Source organism: Mchenga conophoros, linkage group LG1 (genome assembly GCF_057382185.1).
Source record: "Mchenga conophoros isolate Kocher_MC1m ecotype Shallow Benthic linkage group LG1, M_conophoros_male_GT1.1, whole genome shotgun sequence".
Lineage (NCBI taxonomy): Eukaryota > Metazoa > Chordata > Actinopteri > Cichliformes > Cichlidae > Mchenga > Mchenga conophoros.
The window spans coordinates 15,685,828-15,708,857 of NC_140526.1; the positions used below are offsets into that span (position 1 = coordinate 15,685,828).

At 39.4% G+C, this 23,030-nt stretch overlaps 1 protein-coding gene across 2 annotated transcripts; it reads right to left on the minus strand.

The window, feature by feature from the left end:
* Positions 1–1,878: 1,878 nt before the first annotated feature.
* Positions 1,879–23,009, minus strand: cnsta (consortin, connexin sorting protein a). 2 transcript variants are annotated; one of them, XM_085267595.1, is made up of 13 exons: positions 22,677–23,009; positions 18,291–18,386; positions 17,754–18,155; positions 14,979–15,685; positions 12,337–12,367; positions 10,416–10,502; positions 9,557–9,638; positions 8,667–8,688; positions 8,372–8,429; positions 7,007–7,563; positions 6,307–6,492; positions 4,938–5,091; positions 1,879–4,704 (listed from the first exon to the last, which is right to left on the minus strand). In XM_085267595.1, exons 2-13 carry the CDS (start codon positions 18,307–18,309, stop codon positions 4,496–4,498), a joined length of 2,514 nt encoding a protein of 837 aa, XP_085123721.1. In that variant the 5' UTR covers positions 18,310–18,386; positions 22,677–23,009; the 3' UTR covers positions 1,879–4,495. The 2 variants fall into 2 exon arrangements, with proteins under 2 accessions (XP_085123721.1, XP_085123716.1); XM_085267590.1 differs by having other exon boundaries at positions 8,363–8,429.
* Between the last annotated feature and the right edge of the window lie 21 nt (positions 23,010–23,030).

Genomic DNA, 23,030 nt, shown 5'->3' on the forward strand with positions numbered 1-23,030 from the left:
TGCTGTCTTTCAGTCCAGCTTTGTCCAGCCACTGGTAGGATTTCTGGATATCAGCCACCTCCTCTATCTGCTGGTGGTACATACCGTGCAGGGGCCTGTCCTTCCATGATGGTTCCTCGTCTCCCTCCTCTTTCTTGGGTTTCTGCTGCCTGAGGTATTCACTGAGCACTCGGTCAGTTGGGGCCATCTTCCCAATGTATTCTTGGATGTTCGTTGTTTCATCCTGGACTGTGGTGCTGACACTCACCAGTCCCCGGCCCCCTTCCTTCCGCTTAGCGTACAGCCTCAGGGTGCTGGATTTGGGGTGAAACCCTCCATGCATGGTAAGGAGCTTTCTTGTCTTTATGTCAGTATATATATATATATATATATATATATATATATATATATATATATATGGAAGGACAGGCCCCTGCACGGTATGTACCACCGGCAGATAGAGGAGGTGGCTGATATCCAGATATCCAGAAATCCTACCAGTGGCTGGACAAAGCTGGACTGAAAGACAGCACAGAGGCACTAATCATGGCAGCACAAGAACAAGCTCTGAGCACAAGATCCATAGAGGCTGGGGTCTATCACACCAGGCAAGACCCCAGGTGCAGGCTGTGTAAAGATGCTCCAGAGACAATCCAGCACATAACAGCAGGGTGCAAGATGCTAGCAGGCAAGGCATACATGGAACGCCATAACCAAGTGGCCGGCATAGTGTACAGGAACATCTGTGCCGAGTATAACCTGGAAGTCCCGAGGTCAAAATGGGAGATGCCCCCAAGGGTGGTGGAGAATGACCGAGCTAAGATCCTGTGGGACTTCCAGATACAGACGGACAAAATGGTGGTGGCTAACCAACCGGACATAGTGGTGGTAGACAAACAGAAGAAGACGGCCGTAGTGATCGATGTAGCGGTTCCGAATGACAGCAATATCAGGAAGAAGGAACACGAGAAGCTGGAGAAATACCAAGGGCTCAGAGAAGAGCTCGAGAGGATGTGGAGGGTGAAGGTAACGGTGGTCCCCGTGGTAATCGGAGCACTAGGTGCGGTGACTCCCAAGCTAGGCGAGTGGCTCCAGCAGATCCCGGGAATAACATCGGAGATCTCTGTCCAGAAGAGCGCAGTCCTGGGAACAGCTAAGATACTGCGCAGGACCCTCAAGCTCCCAGGCCTCTGGTAGAGGACCCGAGCTTGAAGGATAAACCGCCCGCAGGGGCGTGCTGGGTGTTATATATATATATAATGTTCCTCCTCTACAGCCCCCCCCCAATTTTTGCACATGTCGAGGAGTGTGTCAGGCTACATTTCACTGTGTTATACCTGTATAACTATGCATGTGACAAATAAAGAACCTTGAACCTAAAAGAAGGATTAGCAAACTATGAAAACGGTTGATCTAATTTGTCCTTTAACGGCCAAAGAGCGTGATGCCTTTAGCTTTATGTTAATGTAGTTTTAAATAAGCAGTAAGTTGCATGAAAATAAGCAACCGGTGTGTGTGTGTGCATATTTTTAAAAAGAAAAACACCTTTTGGTTTGACTGGTGTCTCTATACATATTGCTTCTATGTGCAATTTGGGACCATAAAAACTTTAATGAATTTATAATAATGCTTTAAAATAAAATAAAAAATTAACTATTGTTACAACACAGAGATAAACACTTATTGTTATTATTTGTTTAGTTATTTTATTGAAATGGAGAAACTTTCACCACATCTGGCACACTAGCATTTTGTTGTTCTCCTTAAAAAAGAAGCCAAAAATGGAAGCTCTCATAAAAACTATTTTAAATGAATATAACATGTGGGCTAACAAGGAAGAGATGTTCTTTGTTTTTAAACAAAAACAAAAATCTGTGAGAATAAAATAAGAGACTCAAATGATCCATAAAAATGTTTTTAGTGGGACAAAATTCATGCACAGAACTGTGGAATTTCATTCATCTGTTTTATAAGATTTTTCTGCAAAACCAACAGGGAAAAAAAGACATGATTATTCATATCATGCTTACAGATGAAACATCTGTACCAATCGTTGCATCAAAAAGGTGATACTGACAGCAGTAGGACAAACTGCGGGGCAAAATAATAAAAACAGAAACAATCTTCGGCCTAGATGATGGTGTTCAGAAGCATTTGGGAATACATTTTTCTGTGGAATCAGGTAATCTGATGCAAGCTGACAACATGGACAACATGTTTCTCTTAGCCACTTACACACGAAATCCCTAATTTTATTTTAATTATAAATAATTAAACTCATCTGAAAGATTAAATAAGATGATTTCTGAGTGATCATCATCTGAACCAGCCAGATGACATGTGCAAATAAAAACAAGAGTGAGTCTGCTACCCCCTGTGTCCTGGAAAAATATCCCCATATCCTTAAAAATCAATCATCAGGGTTTTGTGAGTGACATAAAGGACAGAGAATATTGTTTTGTCTATTAGGGATGCATAGGTAAGGTAGGAATCGAATTGTCCGCCTTAAACAGAGATTTGCTTTCTTCACTTCCTGAAAAGATTTTAGGATATGTGGTTTTTCCAGGACTTTTATGGCATCCACTACTACAATAACCAAAAAGAAAAACAGCCAATAAACAAAACACCAAACATTGCATGTACACATTGAAATAACAAGGCAAAATTGAAATTAAGCTGTAAAACTGATTTCAGTAAGACTAAAATGTGCTTTACAATGAGCAGAACATAAGAGTTAAAGCACTGGTGTGAGAATAAAGGGTTGGTTTCATTCACAAATTTCTCTCCATGTCAAACCAGGACTCAAAGTCATCAAATGAAATGGCAAAAATGTTATCTAGTGGACTATTACGGAAGACTGAGAGTAGTTAAGTTATTTTGGAAGATAAGGGGAAAAAACCCCTGAAAAAATAACAGAGCGTGATGCCCAGAATCCCTAAAAACACACAGGCAGACAGTGCTTCATATGATCCCATCAAAACCAAGGCCTGAACAAATTACATACACTGAGCAATTATTGTTTTCCACATAATTATAAAAAGGTCTCCTTGTTTACTTAAATATTTCCACACCCACTTAGCAGTCGAGTGTTTTCTGTTCAAGTGGTCTGTGCAAATATTTAGTGGATATTTTGTTTTATTAAATCAAGTCTGCATTTAGAACTGAGAGAATAATGCCTGTAGAAATATTGCAATATCTTTAAAAAAAAAATTGTACCGATCTTATGTGCAACAAGTTAGACATCCATTCAACAATATGTACAGAGGCGCACTGTGTTTCTGTACATGTGCTACACAGTGACAGATCTGCCTCAATTAAGTCCGCAAACTGATGTCTGCTCACTGTTAACCCGCTGTTGGTATTTTACACAGAAGAGGGTGGCAACAGGACAACCACATCAAATATGTACAGGGAGAAATAGAAAGCTGCACAGCTAACAAAGATGCAGGACTCAACCCATGAAAATATATATCTACATTTTTCATTCATAGCATGAAGGCAAACATTTTGCTTACCCTTCATTTAAATACACTAAAGTCAATGCAATAAAAAGGACATGTGAGGGGGGTCGGAGGGGGTCAGGAGGGTCATTTTTTTGACTGATTTATGCCATTTTCCTAATAGAACATAGTTGATGTGACTGTTTCCCATTAGCAGCTCAGTTATGACAAATACCAAAATACCCCTTCCTCTCAGCATATTTTCTGACAATATTCAAATATCTATACATTCATTCAAAACTTTAAGACATAATTAAGACGTAAAGATTTCATTCCAAGTAGGAGACCACAGAAAAATTTGTTCTTGATAAAATTTTAAAAAAGAAAGAAAGAAAGAAAGAATAAAAGAATAAAAGCAACAGCAGTGGTTGCAATGTTATTAAAAATACCCACTGGGCCTCTTCCCATTTGTGCAGTGTGTCGAGGGCATCTATGTGCTCCCTAGTTAACAAACTGCATGTGTGTGTGTCTATGCAATATTTACATTTACATGTGTTACGTGTCTCAGGGAACTGATTTTGGGAGAGCAGTGTGAGCAAGTTTGTATCCAGTCATGGTTGATTATCTGTCAGTAATTTTTAAATGGAAGTATTCTAGCTCTCTGCAATTTTATTTTTAGCTTGATAAATTAGTACATACTTAATTTGGAAAAGATCGTGAAGGGCTGCAGTTCAGTTATTTTTCTGTTCAGAAATAAAACTGACAACTTTATTTTGCAGTCTCACTCTGTCTGATCACCTTTTCAATCTAGTGTTTTAAAGAGACATTCGACCTATGACTGAGTGAACTCTGGATCTGTAGTCACAGAGCATTAAAAATGCAGTGGAGCAGGCTTAGAAACGCCAGCTGTATCTGATATAGATGTTCAGACAATAACAGTCACTTTCCGCAGATAAATAACAGATAAATAGTGACTGCCTGGCACCATGACCACAAAAACATTGTTTTAGGAAGTAGCAGAGACTACATTGAACCTACAGTGACAAACACTAAGGTCAGTGGCTCCACATTTTCTGCTATGACCCAGGAGCAAACCAGTGTTGGATCTGAGCTATCCCACGCTGTATCTGGTTAATGTAGAAGTCTGCATTTCTGGAGAAGTCCTGACAGACCGAAGACTGGGCATCGCCCAAAGCACAGTAAAGGGCGGTGCCCCCCACACTGATAAAAACAGTAACCAGGCAAAGCAGGAAGAGGAGCAGGCAGGAGTCGCCACTGCCGACATCTACAGAGAAAGAGATACAGAGAGTTATAGAGATAAATACACAGGATTAATGTGTGCTGGAAATTTGCTGGAATTCGTCAACTATTTTAAACACTCTCACAATGGACTGCCACAGCTGGTGTAATTTAACCTGTCCAGTATTAGAAATGCAGCCACTGCTCTCTTACACTATTTCTGTGTTTATAGAGCGATACGAAACTTTAACCGTCAACAATAAAAGACAAAAAACATACCAGGCTCATAGTGGTCATCAGGAACTTTAAAGCGGACACGTCGTTTGGCAGTGGGCTTCTCAGGTCGAGGGTCTGAGCTAGAAGAAACACTCACGTCGTCTACGCAGACCTTTCGCTTCTTTAATATGGAGACAAGGCCAGAGGCGGGTGATACCTGAGAAACATAAGAACAACCAGAAATGTTAGCCTGGGTAGACACATCAATCAGTATAAGCACAACTTATATTTACATCATTAAATCTTTTCATACTCTCAGACTGAGTCTTACAGAGCGTGCACCACACCAGCCATGTCCACCAGGTGGCAGCACACCACACAATCAGCAGTGCTGAGTTTTGAACCTTTTTGTCAGTGCTTCCTTGTGACAGAAGTTAAGCACATTAGAGCTTAGATGTTGCCAAGTACAGTGCAAAAGCTGTTCAAATACAGATTACAGTGGCAAATTAATTTTCATCCAGCAGTTGTGCTTATTGACGAGGTAATAATTATATCATCCAAAAGGGTGTGGTTCATGTAGGTCAAATGTTACAATTCTGCCATGAATGATAAATGTCTCATTTCATATCACCCCCACAGATAAGCAGTTTTTATTTTTATATGCATTATTTTTGCCGCTGGAACAAAAAGACATTGTATTAAATCAAACTAAAAAAACATAACAAGGTGTTGCCCTCACTACTGCCTCTGTTTTTTTCTTGGTGGAGAGTAGTTAAATGTCAAACTGGGTTTCACATCAACAAAATAAATCCATCATGGGTATCAGTAATGGTTAGGCAATGGCATTAGCTTTGTTTCAACATAGCAACATGCCTCTGACAATGGAGGGCCTAGAAGGGCAAACACAAACTGAGTCAATCCACACAGACGAGAATGTAAAATGTCCAGCAGACAAAATCTGTTTACAGCCTGGTGTTTCCACCTAATTTAACCTTTAATAAGACTGAACACAGATGCATTTTTTAAATTCAGCCTTTAGGGAGAAGTTAAGTTGCTGATTTGAATGATAGGAATTACATGACAATAACATGCCTTTCTTTTCATCCTATTGGACTAACAGAGTGTCCAAGAATTATCCAATTTAAGTTAAATGCCAACATTACATTTGTATACTACATAACCTAATGTACAAAGGCATCTGTATGTGTGCAATGCATCTGTACATTCTATCAAACTAAACTTGCTAGCATTAACTGATGCTTATAATACACCACACTGTTATCCAAATTTGCTCAGCGCTGGTTTCATCAAATCAAGATTTCAAAAAGCAGGGGGTGATTTGATGTTCGCCATGTCCATCTTTAATATACAGTCCATGCACAGTCACCGAAGACATAAGGAAATAGTGAATCTACTAACAACATGTACTCACCTCCTCTACAGTGATGAGTTTTGCCATTGCATCCAAAGAGGGAGCTTCTCTAATGATGTCAGCTTGGTCTAGATCATAGTCCTCCTCCTCTTCCACTTCCTTCATCTCTGCATGTGGTTCCGGCTGCTTCATGTGAGCCTCGTGAGGAAGGGTTACCTCGTGGTGCAGGGAGGCTTTAGTGCTCTCCTGCAGTAATAGGATACAGATATAACTTAAATGTCAATATACAGTTATGAAGCTGTAATCCATTTTGTTGCTCTGCTCTCTGGTGTAACACACTCTGCTGTAACACTGACTGAGTCCTATGAAAGCAGTGAAAACTGTTCCATTTGCTTTCGTTTTTGAATACTATTGTCCCCATAAACAAAGACAAAGGAGGCTGCATTTGCTTTAAAACAGGTTTTTATGGGGTTTTTTTTGTTTGTTTATGTTTTTTTTTTATGTTTGATCTTATTGAAACTGAATTGGCCAACACAAAGTACCAAAAGCAATGCAAACTTCATCAACGGAAGAAAACAGGTACTGACTGGGCCTTTTAACAGTGATACATTTTAGCAACCAAAGAAGGAACTCCTAGATAATATTAATAACAGATACTGACTGAACTGTGTAGTTCCTTTAACTGTTTCTTTAAATATATGTAATAAAAATATGTTAAAGCTAAATGAAGTGAGTCTTAAGTAGCCAAAATCATATATACCTGCGTCTCCACATGTAGCCTCTCCTGAGCTCGGGCATCCTGATACAGCTGTTGTATCTCCACCTCTGCCCCGCTGCACACAGTCTCTACTGGGAGAGTTTTCTGACTCACGGAGGACACCCCTTCCCTTTTCTTCTCTTCCCCTTCTTCCTCCTCTCCCTCATCTTCCATTTCCAAAGCCTCCGTTGCCTCTTCCACGTCACCCCCCTCTTCTTGCTCTTCTGCCTCTGTTTCCTGTGCTGGACCTAAATCTTGTCCCTGCTGCTCTGCAGGTTTGGACTGATCCAACTCTTCAGCTGTAGAGGGGTGCAGCCCGTTTCCTGAAATGGTGCATCCTGCCCCTCCTTCTGCCTCTCTTCCCTCTCTGTCATTGCCTTGCTCATCAGTGAGCTGAGATCCATGGAAACCATTTCTCCCCTCTGACTCCATTGGTGGGTGTTCCCTGTCCTTGCCGGAGATCTCAGGGGAACTGAGACCATCAGTCAAATTAACGGAGGGCATGACTGAACAAGAGGTGTCTTCAGCTCTTTGCTCCATCCCTCCTTCAACCTGATGGTCTGCATCAGAGAACACAGTTTTAACAGAAATGAATAAAACCAGGCATCAGTAACACACTTAAAACCAACTTAAGACCAACCCAAAGCCTCTAATAAACTAATATAAATACTCATAAATAAGAATAGACTTTAAGTGTATACTGAAGTGGAAGCTCCTTGTATCTGACTTTTTACCTTAGAGTAATTGTTTCTTCAATAAGAATTCAACAACAGCTACACTAAACAGGTTTTCTTGATCTGATAACAACATTTTCATCCTTGCATTGTATCTCCTGTTTGAGTGTGTCACAATCGCAACTATGTCCAGTTTCTCTCTTTTCAATAGGATGATGTCAATACTTTGGAAATGACGGTTTTTAAATTTAAATTAATTCCTAGGACCTTTTGAAACACAGTAGAAGCAGAATAGAGATTTCTGCTTCTACAATTTAATCTGCTTTCATAATGTTTGAGGAAGAAAGGAAATCCTAACAATGGGAACACTTGTATGATAGAAACACTTGTATGTCACACACACACACACACACACACACACACACACACACACACACACACACACACACACACACACACACACACACACACACACACACTTTTTGAAATTCACACAGTAAAAAATTAAAACTAGGCCAAACTTTACCCTAATGTCTTATTAGTAACACAACAGTAAGTTGAGAATAATACTTTAAAGAGAATTTAAAGAGAGCCACTAGCAACATAACAGTGGTTATTCATATCATAGCTTAATACCAAACAGCATTCAAGTTAAATTATAACCATGCAGCTAATAGTCACTGACCTGACGTACATGAATGCAGAGCACCAACTTCCTCAAATTCAGCTCTCACGAAGTTCAGAGAAGCACACTATTTGAAACCGCATACACAAATTCTTATTAAAAAAAAAATACACGTGTAATTTGTAACTTTATTTAACATTGTATTCTTTATCAATTTTACAAATTAAACACAGAACACGACAATGTGCGCCCTAAATACATAAAATGGATATTTCACTGATATCGCTCAGTCTGTGCAAAATATACATAACTTGCACATTCACTACCTGTCACTGACACACATACCAAAAATTACACGTCTTACCTCAGCATCTCTACTCCTTGGTCTATTAAAAAAAAGGAGAGAAACAAAGGAGCACTGACGATTAGTTCTTGTTTTTAGTAAATGAAAACGCAAAATACGGATGACCCTTCTCTACTCTCAGTCTAATATTAGCCTGGACACATTTCCCTTGCTATTACAACGTGTGTTAGTAATACTGCATGTTCTTCTGTGTGTGTGTGTGTGTGTTTGTGTGTGTGTGTGTGTGTGTGTGTGTGTGTGTGTGTGTGTGTGCATGTGTGTGTGTGCATGTGTGTGTGTGCATGTGTGTGTGTTAAGCAGAGTGAAACCCTAGCAGTGTGATGGCTCAAATGTCTGAAAGTGCAGCAGCAGCAGCGGACAGGGGCCATATGTTTTATCTATCACTGCAGTGCACATCACACACTAACATATTCATGCTCATAGTGATTCAAGCAGACACGTATATACACAGTCATATAATGTAAAAGTCTGTGTGTCCTGCAAGCATTCTACTCTGAGTAAAAAACTAAACAGCAAGAAGGGGTTTCATTTCTCTGGTGAGGGACACTTACATGAGCCAATAGCACTGCAGGACATATTTTACACAGTCCTCCGCTAATAAAAAAAGAACTCAAACAAAACACACACTCATTATCACAGAGGCGCAGACGATAATAATGTCTGCGCCTCTGATTTGGAATTTGATTTGGAATCAACTGATAATTGTATTGTGAATTGTACTGCGTGTACTGGCTGCGTTGTTATTGAGTTTTTGTGACATCATTGCATCGTCTAGACTTAGCTGACTAGATCAATCAGGGCTGATGTAGTTCTAAACAGAACACCTAGTTTAGATGACATCAAAGACGAAGCTAAAAATACAAATATCATGAAAAGAAGTGCATACTGACCGATTGTGTGTCTGGCAAATGTGTTTAAGACTGTCCAGATGTTGAGCTGCCAGGTCAGAGGGCGTCGTTTTAAACTGACTCTCTAAGATGGAAGAACACACAGAGATAGAGTTAGTACCAGCGTGTTACTAGCAATATATGCTATGTAAGAAAACAAATAAAAACCGGCTTATAACTCTACATGTGACTTGATATTATGGTGACTGAATCTATACTAAATATGTATTACTGTATATGACTGAAGTTTCCTGGATTTCATGACAGTACAGACAATGCTCCTGCTCAGCTCAACCAGGACACATGTGTGCCTACTCTTCAGTGCTTAGGTTGAGGGCAACTGGACTTTTTTTTTTAAAATGTTCATGAAGATGTTTTGCTTCCCTTTCAAGAACCTTCTTCACTTCTGTACAATCCACCATATTGTATTAAATATGCAGATAAGTGTACTTACACGTTAGAGAAGCTAAGTCTTTCGAAAAGGTTGAATACTTTAGTGAAATGAGACAGATTTAAATTTAAAAAGACGGCAATTTAAATTACAGCTCTCTTCCCATTTTTTTTTAGATGAGTCTGCCTAAAGCACTGCTCAGAGGCATTACCAACATGGCTCCTGAGTGGCAAGACCTGTTCTTATGAGGACTTTAAATCATACTGTGAGGCTGTTTTAAGCATGCGTGTTGATGCATGCAGTGACAAACACAATATTCAGTAATACAGCAACCTTGCATGTCTCCATGTTCATTTTTAAACATTATGAGCACTACTTTATTACAGCTTCTTCCCTGATGCTTAGGATTGAAGAAAGTGTTTATTACTAGCATGACCCTACAGGTCAACAGGTGTGTGCGTTGTGTGTTACCCCACTGCTGCTGAAGTGCATTCAGGTTATCCAATACTCTCTGGTGATAGTGTCTCTCTAGCTGGATGCACCATAACGCCCGCTGGTCTGAACACCACAGGTTAAGAAATGTAAAAAATAAGTAAATCAAAATTCCGCACATGCACATCATCACACCACACTGGGAACGCTGAAAATTGCAGTAACTTTTAAACTCTTGTGGCTATCTGTTTGAAAACCATTAGAGTTGACAAAAGGGTATTTCTGGGGGAAAAAAAGGACGACAGAGAGACAGAGAGACGAGGACGGAGAGGAAGGCCACGAGAGACAGAGGGGGAACGCAGTGCACGATTCTGTCTCATGTTTATGGATATGAGCAGCGAAAACACAATCCTTCTTTGACGTGGCTCAATGCTTTCTCTCTCTCTCTTTCTAACTAACCCTCTATACATGCATGACATAGCTAAGCTGGCTTCCCTACTCTTTGACACTTTCTGGTTTTCCCTCCCACTGTGTATCTTTCATCAGATTAAACCTCCAGTTCTTTCTCAGTCATGCTCTTCTGCCTTTCATCTTCCTCTTACTGTTTGACACTCAATCGTCATTGACTCCAAGTGCATTTTTGAGTTTTCTGTCGGTGAAGTATTCCCTGTGTATATGTGCTATATGGAACTTATTCAGTCCACGTCTTGAAAAACAGGCCAACTGTCTGCACAATGAACCACTACAATAATAAGCAACCATAACGAGTATTTTCAATGAGTAAGCAAAAAAAAAAAAAAAGACAAGAAAATGAAGAAAACATAATTATAAAATACAGACTTGACACTCAAACAATCCTGAAATTAAACTGTAGTAATAGTAGAAGTTCCACTGCTGCAAAATTAGCAAAAAAAATTTTAAGTGGTTTTTAATCAGGTTTGAATGATTCTGAATTCTGAATATGCTGTTTTATATCACAGCGACCATTGAAATTAAAGTCATTTCACAAATGCTTCAATAACTAGAAAAAAGCATAAAAATGGCTGACACGTGGCGAAACTTGCTTCTTTCTTCTTCTTCTTTTTTTTTTTTTAAACTAAAAGTGCTCTTCTTATCCCTCAAAAATCTTATGGCGTCATGCACTAGCGTAAAAATGATCAGCCAATTAGAAAACTTACAATGCTATAGTTTTTCTAACTCTATCGTATGTTTGTGCTTAGAAACTTGGATGCAGCACATTGACAGGTAGAGCCTGGTCAGTGCTCTGTATACGGTTTCTTTGAAGAGGCACAAATACACAGCAATGGTAGCCCAGATGACAAGTTTTACTACTGTCCATGCTGTTCTTAAATTGTGAAGTTGGGAGGCTGGTAGAGATGCTATAACTTCATGAGTGGGAAATTTGACCCGAGTGGGTGTTCCCATTGAAAATTATGACTCAGAATTTGGGATTTCCCACTTCAAATGTGTGAGCTGCATGTGCAGCAGACTGAGGTCAATAAAAAATAATTACTAAATGAAAGACTGAAAGATGGTGAAAGACTTCCCATTTATTCATAAATAAAAAACAATGCAAAAATGGAAACTAGTAAAAACTCATCTGTCCTTCTCTGAAAAGAATATTCTTCCAGCATTACATTTTTCTTGTCATGTCATGAAAGGCGACTGAAGTTTAAAATTTAGAGCTAATCTTTCTTTGTGTTTATCTACCTCGTAAACCTTGAGGCTTTCTTTGAAAGCCAGCTCAGATTTAAGCACGATTTCACTCTGATTCCTCCACACTTCCTCTTTTCATTTTTGCCTCATTTAATCTGTCTCTTCCTTCCTTCTTACTGTTGAGTCACATCTGCCCGGACAAGCAGGCAAGAAGCACACAGGAGAAAAGTGTGAGAAACATTTTGCACAAGTCAAAATAAAACCTGGCCACCCCATCAACACACCAACAGGACCACAAGGATACAATCTCCATGAAGGACAAAGGCCTCAGCAATCTGTAGAGAGAGAGATTACAGCTTTTAATAAAGTGCATGTTGAGGAAACAGGTTAAATTAAGGTTTAAAACCAGACTGAAACTAATCCTCACGTAGAGGGATTCCTCAACATGACACAAGTGTCAAAAATTTCCATATAGAAAACTAGAAAAAAATTATACAAATATGTAATTTAGAAACACAATACAGTACAGAGCTGTCCTTCTACTGCAGCAATAAATTCTATAATCATTAACCATGCCATTGAAGAAAAACATATAATCTGCTCTTTGTGACACACAACAAAGTAAGCTGTTAGGTCAGTCACACAAGTGAGTGAAAATGAGAGAGAAAAGAAAAACAGCAAGGGAGAAAAAACGAGAGACCATGGTCGACACTCTACCTCTTTTCAGTGTCTCTTGTTCAGCTGATAACAGAACAGGAGAAGTGTGTAAGAGAAAGAGAGAGCGCGAGAGGAGGAGGAGGAAAGGAGGGCACAAAAAGCTCTCGCATTTCTAATGAAGTGCGGGGTGGTGACGACTCAGTGACCTTTTCTAGGTAACTGTGCCGGGATGGTTTAGATACAAGAGGAGCTTAAAGCTGTTTCCAGTCTCTTCTGCAAATAACCATCCGTTGCACCAAAAATACGGATCAATTTAAAATGGATTTATTTGTCCCCGCATCAATTATGACTAATATATAACATATTCACTGACATAAATAATTAAAATATACTTCTCCTTAAGTTTTCATTGTTCTACTTTGTGAGCAAACAAAGAGCGTTTAAAGATTATACATATACTGGACTGTCTAGAAATTACTCCAAGGATGTTTCTCTGTGGTTAACACACACACAGTCATCTTTAGACTTTGAGCCTCATTTGTTTCTCCTCATTGCTCGCTGCTTTCCTTTTCTGTTTGTTGTCCTACAATTCATATTTATGCTAATGACACTGGTTTCAAAGCTGGCAGTCATTCATGACCCCAGCCTTTCTCTCCCTCCCTCATTTTTACACCACCAATGATGTAAATCTCCCACTACAGAGGCATGTTTGCTATGCCATTCCTCCATTTGTCCCTCCCCAACAAAGCCAGAGTATGTTCCCCTTTAGTAATTCTGTTGATCTGTCAGCAGGGCAACACAAAAACCAATAAAGTGGCGCATGACCATTGTGGCAACACTAGATATTGCTCTTTAGAATTATGGGATAGGGTAAATGACTTAATGGAGTACTGCACTCTTCAAGCGCCCTTTCAGTTTGCCAATCCAGTTTTATCTTAATCAGCAGCTAAAACTTTGAGCGGCTTTATAGTTTATAAATTGAACAAAGACAAATTTAAGATGTTTAAAATAGTAACTTCTATAATCATTTTCCCAGTGGGTGTTATTTTTGTAATGTAGACAAAAGGTGTGTGCTCATGAATGAAGTGACATTAAGTGTGAGCTCGCCCATGAAAAGCCTAAGAACTTTTCCATAGCAAGTCCAAAGGGGTAGCGATGCCCTGATTGACCAACAAATGACCTGAATTTGCAGATTCTGAGCATTCTCAGACCTGACTGCTGATCGGCCAGTCAGCCTCACGTGTCCAATGGCATGCTAGTCCCTTTCATTTATGTGTGATTGTCGTGTACACACTCACAGTCATCTACTAACATGTTGTGGAAGCTCTTCACTGTAAGCGAAGACACAAAGTTCACGAAACTAAGGTGTAGGGCAACCACCACAATAACGTTCGTACCAACAAACCTAATCAGACTAAAGAGGCTATCAAAGGAAAGCTATCCAAAGCTCAGAAACAGCCACAAGCCAGCAGCCTCAGCACGAGCAACAGATCAAAGCAGTAGTGATGAAAATGACAAAAACTGAGTTTATCACTTCACCAGATGCCCCGATATCTGGAGAAGTAAGAAACATACGGGTGATGTAAGTAGCTGATATTTGTTTTGCTATATAAATCTGCTGCACCTGCTTTTGTTTGTTTTGTTCATAGGAAGCAAAACAAATGGTCCCCACTTACTCACTGTGAATGGTTTTGACCTTTACCTGATCCATTCGTACACGGGCGTGATCAGTCTCAAACTTTGGACTATGTAACTAGCAGGGTAAAGGCCACTTAATGTTTGATCCACCTGCTTCTTCACTGCAACTGCCAAGAAGTGATGTCTAAAAAAGTTTGAGGCTCCAGTGAATGTGTGAACGCAGATGTAGACACCTGTTTGCCTGGAAGTAAAAATAGGCTGGGTGTGCCTTTTAGAGATATTTAATAATCAAACTGACAGAAATATTCAAACATTCACACACCCTCAGGAGCCGCATGTTCAATCATGCAGGTCTGTGAGGGAGCATCTATGAAGATAGAAACACTCAGGATTTGTGTGTTTATCTAGTGTGCATGAAGCTTTTTAGTGTACTTAAATGCATACCTGAATTTTAGTTTGTGTGTCACTGAACACACCCCTGCTTTAGGGTACAAAGTGCCACTGCAATTATGAGGTTGACTGATTTATTAACAACTGTGAGAGCAAAAGTTTAGAGAGACTCGAATGAGAGAAAGCAACAAAGTATTTAAGAGCAGTGAGTTCAAATGAGACGCAATCAGTGATGGTAAGTGGCAGTAGTGTTTGCAGTACCTGGTGAAGGGACTGTGGAAGGTGGCTGTCATCTCCTCTTTGTGCCAACTGCTCAAGGGACTCCAACAGAGCACAGCCTGGAATAGATCCTGAGGCACAAGCGGGAACTGAGAAACAAGTGGCCACTGGAGTGGAGGTAATGTATTCCTGATTTGATAATGAAGGTCCTGTGATGGAGGTGGAGTCTGTTCCAGTAGTTGTAATCCCCATGGTGAAGTTGAGGGGCTCTTGGGATGCACTCACAGCGGAAGTGTTAAACTTTGCTAACTCAGTTAACGTAAATGTCTCTGTAGCTGAGGTGTTATATCCTGCATGTGAACCGGTAGACCCTCTAGCACCTTTTGGCCCACAGTTTAAGGCAGGCTCCGTGGATGAGGTAAGTTGTTCTGTAGTGAAGTTTGTATTTTTTGCTATTATTTTAGTAGTTGCTGTGACACATGTAGGCTCAGTGCCTGAGGTTAATATTTGCGATGTACAATCCATCGGCCCCGTACTGAAAGCAGATCCATGTGTGCAGGTGATAGACGCCGTGCAGTAGGCACCTGATCCAGTTTTTGACATACGAGTGTCCATTTCAGCATCATTCTGGATCGATTCCACTGAACCGATGGGATATACGGTTTCTGGACTGCCCGCTGGAATGACTGGGGATGTAGGCTCTGGACTGGTTCCAGGACTAAAAGGATAAGGATTCTCCAACAGGCTCCCTGTGGATGTAAATAAAGAAATTAGCAAACAGGAAGAAAGATAAGAGGAAAACAGACAATTACTGAGGAACTGCAAATATGCCAGTGTGTAAAAAAATTTAAAATCAACACGTTCCTCCAGAGAAGCAAACTGATTATGAGTATATAACCACAGTCATATTTTAATCACTTCAGAAGACATTAAGTTCCTTGAGACTTACCCTAATGACTTCTTCCCTAATCTTAATTCTAACTCTAAAGACAACCATATTATCTTATTTACTGAGTCTTCATCTTAAAATTTAATGATTGACATTATAGGAACTGTTATATCCTTACAAAGCAACTATATAAACAGACTGTTTCCCCACAATTTACATAATACAAATACATTATGGCAATATATTATCCCTGTTATTATTCCATCAGTGCATGAACACACACACACACACACGCACGCACGCACGCACACACACACAGTTGTAGATAAGTCAATGCTGGCTGCTAGCAGGCCTTAAGGCTTACAACCAATAAACACACAAATGTAAATATGGGAGCTGTGCTAAGCTCACAGTTTTGCAGTGGCTTGCCGACACAGCTGTTTGTGTGTTTGCAGCATGTGTGTGTACGCCAATGCAGGAGTGAACAGGAGTGAACTTGTGAGCTATCAAGTGGTGTTACTCTGTTTTGACACAGACAGTGGCAGAAACTTTAAGTGTGCTTATGCCTTACTCTCTATTTGGAAGAGGATCATCTATTCTCTAATGTTAAGGCCAAGGCACTGTCTACTACACTTCATAGTTTGTTTTTCTGAGCCACTTTAAGGTCATCTTCCATTTGATATGCTTGTTTTTTTGTTTGCTTGTTTTTTACATGTCAGAGTTCTTATTTCCTTTCGTTTAATGTGAGCCATTTGATTTATTTCACTTTACTGTATTCGACTACACTTTTCACACAAGTTTTGTATTTTATTTAATATTTTACTTTTACTTGCCTTTAATTTTTCTATTTAATTGAACTCTTGTTGTGTAGCGTTACCCTTATTGCCATGTTTTATTTTATATATTATACTATTTTTTAACATTATTTATTTGATCTATTCTATTGTATTTAAGCAATTTTGGGATTCAATATTTTGTCTTCTACTTCTTTTGTCTTTCTCTTAACTTATTCCTCTACTCAGATACCCTCCTCGCTCTACATGCAGCCGCCCTCAATTAGATTTGTTCAGGTTCACTTTCTTGAGTCACTTTTTCTAGTTACATGATCGATGACATCATCACCCCCAGACAGACTGACCTCAATCCAATATGCTGACCACTTAATGCATTACACCAAAGGCATTTAAACAGTAAGCCTGATCCTGAGCAGAACACTGGATTCTTCTTGAATTGTTACGCAGTAATACTTCAAACACAGCCTCTACACACTAATATTACTGAGTGTTTAGTTAGCATTTGTGAAGAAGTGTTGCACACCTAGCATTTACATGCTGAGATTGTAGGCAGGAAAACATTTAACAAACTAGATTACACTTCTAATTAAATAACTACTTTTTATAATACTTAATTTGTGTGTCACACTGTAAACTGGAATTTTTTAAATCAATTACGTGCATAACTTTAAAAAAAAGATATTCCTGGATTGTTAACATGTTGGAATTTCTGTATTTTTTTCATTATTTGTTAAGTAGCTTCTTTAAACAAACTGAAGGATATACTAGTGGCTGTGATTTGACCTTTTGGGAGTAGACATTGACTTACATTAGTGTGGCCAGGTTTTAAAGTTTAATAATAATTTTTAACAGTAAATAGAAAAAAATTCTGTAAAAATAGACTAATGTCAGCAAAATCATAAATAAAAATATAAATAAAATGTATCCTCTTTGTTCTGATTTTTCATTTAGTCACTCCCTCTGCCTACAGTCTTGCTTCCAGCAGCTGCGTTACCAATTTTACTTGAGTGATGCCTCCACTGTGATGAATCCTGTTTAGACCTGAAGTGCCTTCCTGGTGAAGGCTGAGGACACTGTTCTCAGGAACAGAAATAAGATTCTGTGATTATGTGTGCAGCTCATTGAGTCTCCTACCAGTTTCTGAATATGAAGAGTCTGTCATGGGAGTGTCTGGAGACTGGCAGCGATTTAAACAGCTCGACTCCGCCGATTCCTCCTCGTCATCGTCTTCCTTCATCGCTTCATCAATATCATCTTCCTCTTCCTTCTCTTGGTTTCTTCCTATGCATCCCTCCTTTCCCAGTCCCATTTCCTCTTCCTTCTCATTGTTGTTAAGACCGATTTTTTGGATGGAACCACATCTTCCCTCATCCCCATTTTGTGAAAGAGAGACACTTTGAGTTGGCGTGAGTGTGTTTGTCTCATTGAGGTTTCGGGTTTGAGCAGCTAGGGCTTCAGAGTTGGGTAGGTTATCACAGAGGTCCACCCCGCCCCCCTGAATCTGTGACATTGCTCCACCCTCCCTCTCAAACTGATCTAAGAGGATAAAGATAAATCAAAAATCAGCTGAAATTCTTACACAAAACAACTGAATTCTGCACAGTATGAACCTCTACACTGGTTCATCACATCCAATTTGTTGAACTTGTTGGACAAGAAAAGAATTTTAACCTTCATCACCATGATCCATTGAGCTCCACCCAAACAATGCTTGACCTTTGAGTTTGAGGGCCAGTGCCACCTTTTGGAACAAGCCCTTCTTCAAGCCTGCAGAGATAAAGGAGATAAGACAGAGAATAGGCATAAAGTTAAAGAAGCAGAGACCATGTTAAACTCCACTGACAGTGAAAGCGAGGAACGGCAAAGGGATGGACACAAACAAGTTTGTCATCATTCCCAAAGATTCAAACAAGCCATACGGCTTAAACAGGAATGCGTCAGATGCAACACTCCTGTGTACACCTACGTGTACGGTGGTAGATTAGATGTGTACAAACAAATACATTCATTTACATAGCGATTACACGATATGAGTTGGAAGACTGCTCCCTTTTCCCTTTAAGAGACAAAAACCTGACAGAAAAAGCTGAAAACTTAAATAGAGAAACAAAAATGTGTCCTGCCACTGGGTGGCTTGAACTCAAGATCTCTTCCAGGGCCTGCTTCTCGTCCTGCTGAGGTAACAGACTTCATGTATCACTGGGTTTATAATGCTGACATGAGGAGCAGACTTAGGGTGCCTGTTAACAGCCTGACAAATTATTTTTGCCATGCAACAGATGAACGAAGACCTGGATAAATGCAGCTTAAAGTTGTTGTTTATATATATATTTTTCAAATGAATTAATGAAAAAGCTGGTAACACTAATGTGTGTTCGTAGAGAAGACGCATTGCTGTCCATTCACAATATGACATAATTTGGTTATTAAGACATCCAAACAAATACAGCTGCATTTAATTCCTTCATTACAATAATCTGATCTACACCGCACACTTCGTAAGACACAGCCTCTAGGTCTCTATGTGGAAACTACAAATTTGTTTGTCTATGGTTCATTTATTGCCCTTGTGCTGTGACCAGTTTTGATCCACAACACGACATCTGGGTTTCAGCTATGAGAAAACTCTAGAAAGAAAAAAATGCCCAACTAGGGATTTAAATGCTAAATTATTAGGATTAAGGTGTAAAAATCTCACAATCTGACAGTTCTTCAAATACCAATTAAAATTGGACAACAACTGAGACACCAAGTGCAGACTAGAAAAAGAGAATAGAAAAGACACAATAACATTTACACAAGAGCCGGAACAAATGGAATAAAGGATAAATATCCCAATCCCATAACATATATAAGGTCTATATGAGGCAAATCAAGCTGCAGAGAAATCCAAAGAATAGTAACACTACAAATGGCCCAAAAGAATGACCCCTTTCTGACAGCGTTTTACAGATTTCTGGTTTATTGTTGTATGCACTTCTGAATCGATGTACAGTGGCAGGCGACTTAGTTTTACTAGCTTATGCATGTTTAGACGGGAACAAGACAAACAGGCATGTGTGACTCGTATATTTGTTGTTACTTTGCCATGTTTTGACCACAAATAACAGTATTGTCTGCAAACAAAACAGCCACTAATACTTGTTTCGTACCCTTCCTGTTTGGCACGCGTTTCAACTACAAGCTCAATGCAACCAATCTCTGGATATTACCTATACTCTCTAATGTCAACATAAGAGGTCAGCATTCAAATACTGTGAGAAAACAGCTCACACAGAGCAAAAGTACTGATAAATTGACATTATTAGATGATCTAGAGTCAGGAAGTGTGAATAAGGAGCAAAAACTGACTACGAGAGAAAAAGTCTGACTAGCAAAAAGAAATTTTCAGCACATATTTCTTATTATTTTCATATAAATTGAAAAAAAAAATGGCGCCCCTTAAGGCATTACTGGATGGGCAGCAACTTTGCCTCTGGTCACCAACCAACATTTTTCACCATTTTTTGACTCAGCAGAAAGATAAAATCTCAAACCTCAACAAAATGGCTAATAAAAGCCTATCTCAGTGGAATAAGGCTGTCCTGGTTTCCTGCAGCACTAATTATTCTTCCTGTAATTCTGCATTACTCTGGCAAAGACCAAACATTTAGAGAGTTAAAAGGGAATGCGTGGATAGACACACCAAACATAACTCTGATTCCCTTCTTCCATGAAATTCCTCATGGACGTGTGTGTAAAATATGGTAACAAAGAAGAAGCATGAGTGAACCAATCAGCACCGCGATGTGCTTTCTACAGATAGAGGTGAAATCCTATGGGATGCTGCACCACCCTGTCTTTATGTTGCATCCGCTCTGTATATTTAATCAAGAAAAGAAACCTTCTGTATGGGAAACAAAGTGTGCTTTAATATCTCTAAAAATAATAAAACTCCTTAAAATCACACTGAGACACAAACAGCGCTGTTACATAATTGTTGAAAGCTCTGAATGTCCCTTTGGTATACAGCGTTAATGCCCATGTACGGTCTTAATGTTTTCATGCTTCAAACAAACATCTGAGGCATTAAAAGATAAAACAATCACCAGCCTAGAGAGAAACATGGATAGCTGATGATGTTTAAAAAAACAAGAGTTGCCTTTTTTTTTAATCACTATCTGTTAATGCACCTCTCCCACTGAGTCATTTAGCCATAAAACCATCCATCCTCTCCTCCTTTGTTTGGGCCTTACTCCACAGGGGGACCATGAATTATGAAAGACAAACGGAAAAGGGAATTCAGCCAAAAGGACAAACACAAAGGTGTAAGAAGACACAGACCCTGTCCTGTGAAAGGACCACTGCAAAGACATGAGACCTGCAGCAGTGATAGAGACAGGGGAGGCAGATGGCCAATTATGTTGACCTATAGGTTTTGTATACAATGTAGCTAAATGCATCTAGTCACCAAAAGTTGGGGATTAGTGCTGGCCACTTTTCCAGTTCAGAGCAGTCTCTTTGACCTGCGACTGAAACACTTTAGGGACCAGCCCAGGCCACTGGATAGATTTGCAATGGAATTGTAATAATTTCGTTTCGTTCATTGGTTACCTGTTGGTTAATAATTTTAGAATGGACTTTAAGTTTTTTTTAAGAAGGCCCGCTCCGAGCTTGTACAGAAGTATATTTCAGATCTTCTGACACTACACACCCCTCATCATAACCTCCATTCTGGCCATCCCACAATTTCGGCTGAGATCAACAAGGGTAATAGAGATTTTTCTGTTTGAACAACTATTCTTTAGAAGAACCTCACTGTTTGTCGAGCTCACTGTCATCTTTTAAATTCCTCTAAATGACATCTTTTTATAAACAAGCTTTTCCCACTATGAGTTATCATTTTTAATTTATTTATTTATTTGCTTTTAAACCTACTTGCTTTTTACCTATTATTCATTTGTAATTGCATCTATTTCCCCTTTAGGTTTGTGCTGCACGTTTCCCTTTTATCTTTTCTTAAGTGTTTTATTTGTCGTTTGTTTCCTAGCTTGTCCTGTAAACCTTTTTATTTTTGAAGGTGCTAAATAAAGACAATATGCTTATCAAGATGCAATTATTACTTAGTATTATTTCTAAATAGAAAGTTAAAAGTATTTCCAGAGGTTTTTTTTATGAATTGTTTGAAATATAAACAGCACAATAAAATAGTTCTAAATACAAAACTTTACATGTGAGTGTTTTGTTCCTTTTTTATTTTTTAGATAAACTTTGGTCTGCAATGCATTTACTTTTTAAAGGTATCGCATCCTATTGATCAATTATTCGTTTGTTTGTTTTTTAATATATGTTTTTCATCGGATTACATGGGGGGGAAAGCAGGTCTGGGTCGCCTTAGCGATGTGTATATGTATATATGTGGCCCTATAGGTGAAAATGAGTTGGACGAGCCTGCTTTAACCAATGTGTTGTTAGCAGCTAACCTAATTAAACCTAGCTCGACAAGTTGGTTAATATTATACCCCCAGATATTTAAGCTAATGTTATCCAGGCAAGACATAAAATAACGTGGAGCACATGAACTGCCAGCAGACAGGAACAGTCACTTCCCGTTTTGACACGGACTTCGTAAAAATTAGCTGATTAGCAATTGTAAGTTGGTTATTTAACCGAATATTAGATGGGTTAGATGACAGGCTAGCACACGTTAAATGTAAATTAGCTCGGTGGCAATGGTTACACTTGATTTGATGTTAACGTTACGCTTCATTGCGGACTAGTGCCGCTTCGCCAAACTGCTCGAAAATGAGAACAGCTTATAACCAACTGTTTGTGTTAGACCCACAGACTGTTAATATGCAGTAACTAGTTAGACCCGTTTGCTATCGATACTTGATGCTGATGTGACAGATTGGTTTTCGTACATGTTGCTATTAAGCTAACGTCAGCTAGCGCAAGCAGAGTACATTAGATCACCTTTGAAACGCACACATACGTTGACGTTACATAAAGGAGCTAGCTTGTAAATCAGCTGACATTAGAAACAGCGACGGCACAGAAGAGAGACATGACACTTACGGCTGAAAAGGGTGGCCGAACGATAAAAACTAACATCTGACACCTTGCCGGAGATGTTGTGAAGACTGTGTCACCCACAGGCAGCAGCAGCCAGGGGTCGTTGCTAACGCTGTCATCGTCGGGCCTGTGCTGCATTGTCGCCATCTCGTGTCTTTTCACTGTTAGCACAGTTCTGTCCACTATCTTCTGCTCTTGTTTTCATCCACAGCTACCTGACTGCATCGAACTGTAGACTCGGTAATAAAATAAAATCTCTTGTACCTCGTCCTACACAATGAGAAAAATCCCCCCCTCCCTTTTCTGTCTCGAAAAGCTGAAAATGTCATCTGAAATAGCACCTAACATTTTTATGTT

Bases quoted from the DNA above. Each gene is read 5' to 3' on its own strand.
- cnsta (XM_085267590.1), bottom strand. The intron at 12,368-14,978 runs GTACTGCAAACA...CTCTCTCTACAG, and splicing joins TTCCACAGTCCCTTCACCAG to ATTGCTGAGGCCTTTGTCCT. The intron at 7,564-8,362 runs GTCAGTGACTAT...TCTCTGATGCAG, and splicing joins TCTGCATTCATGTACGTCAG to ACCATCAGGTTGAAGGAGGG.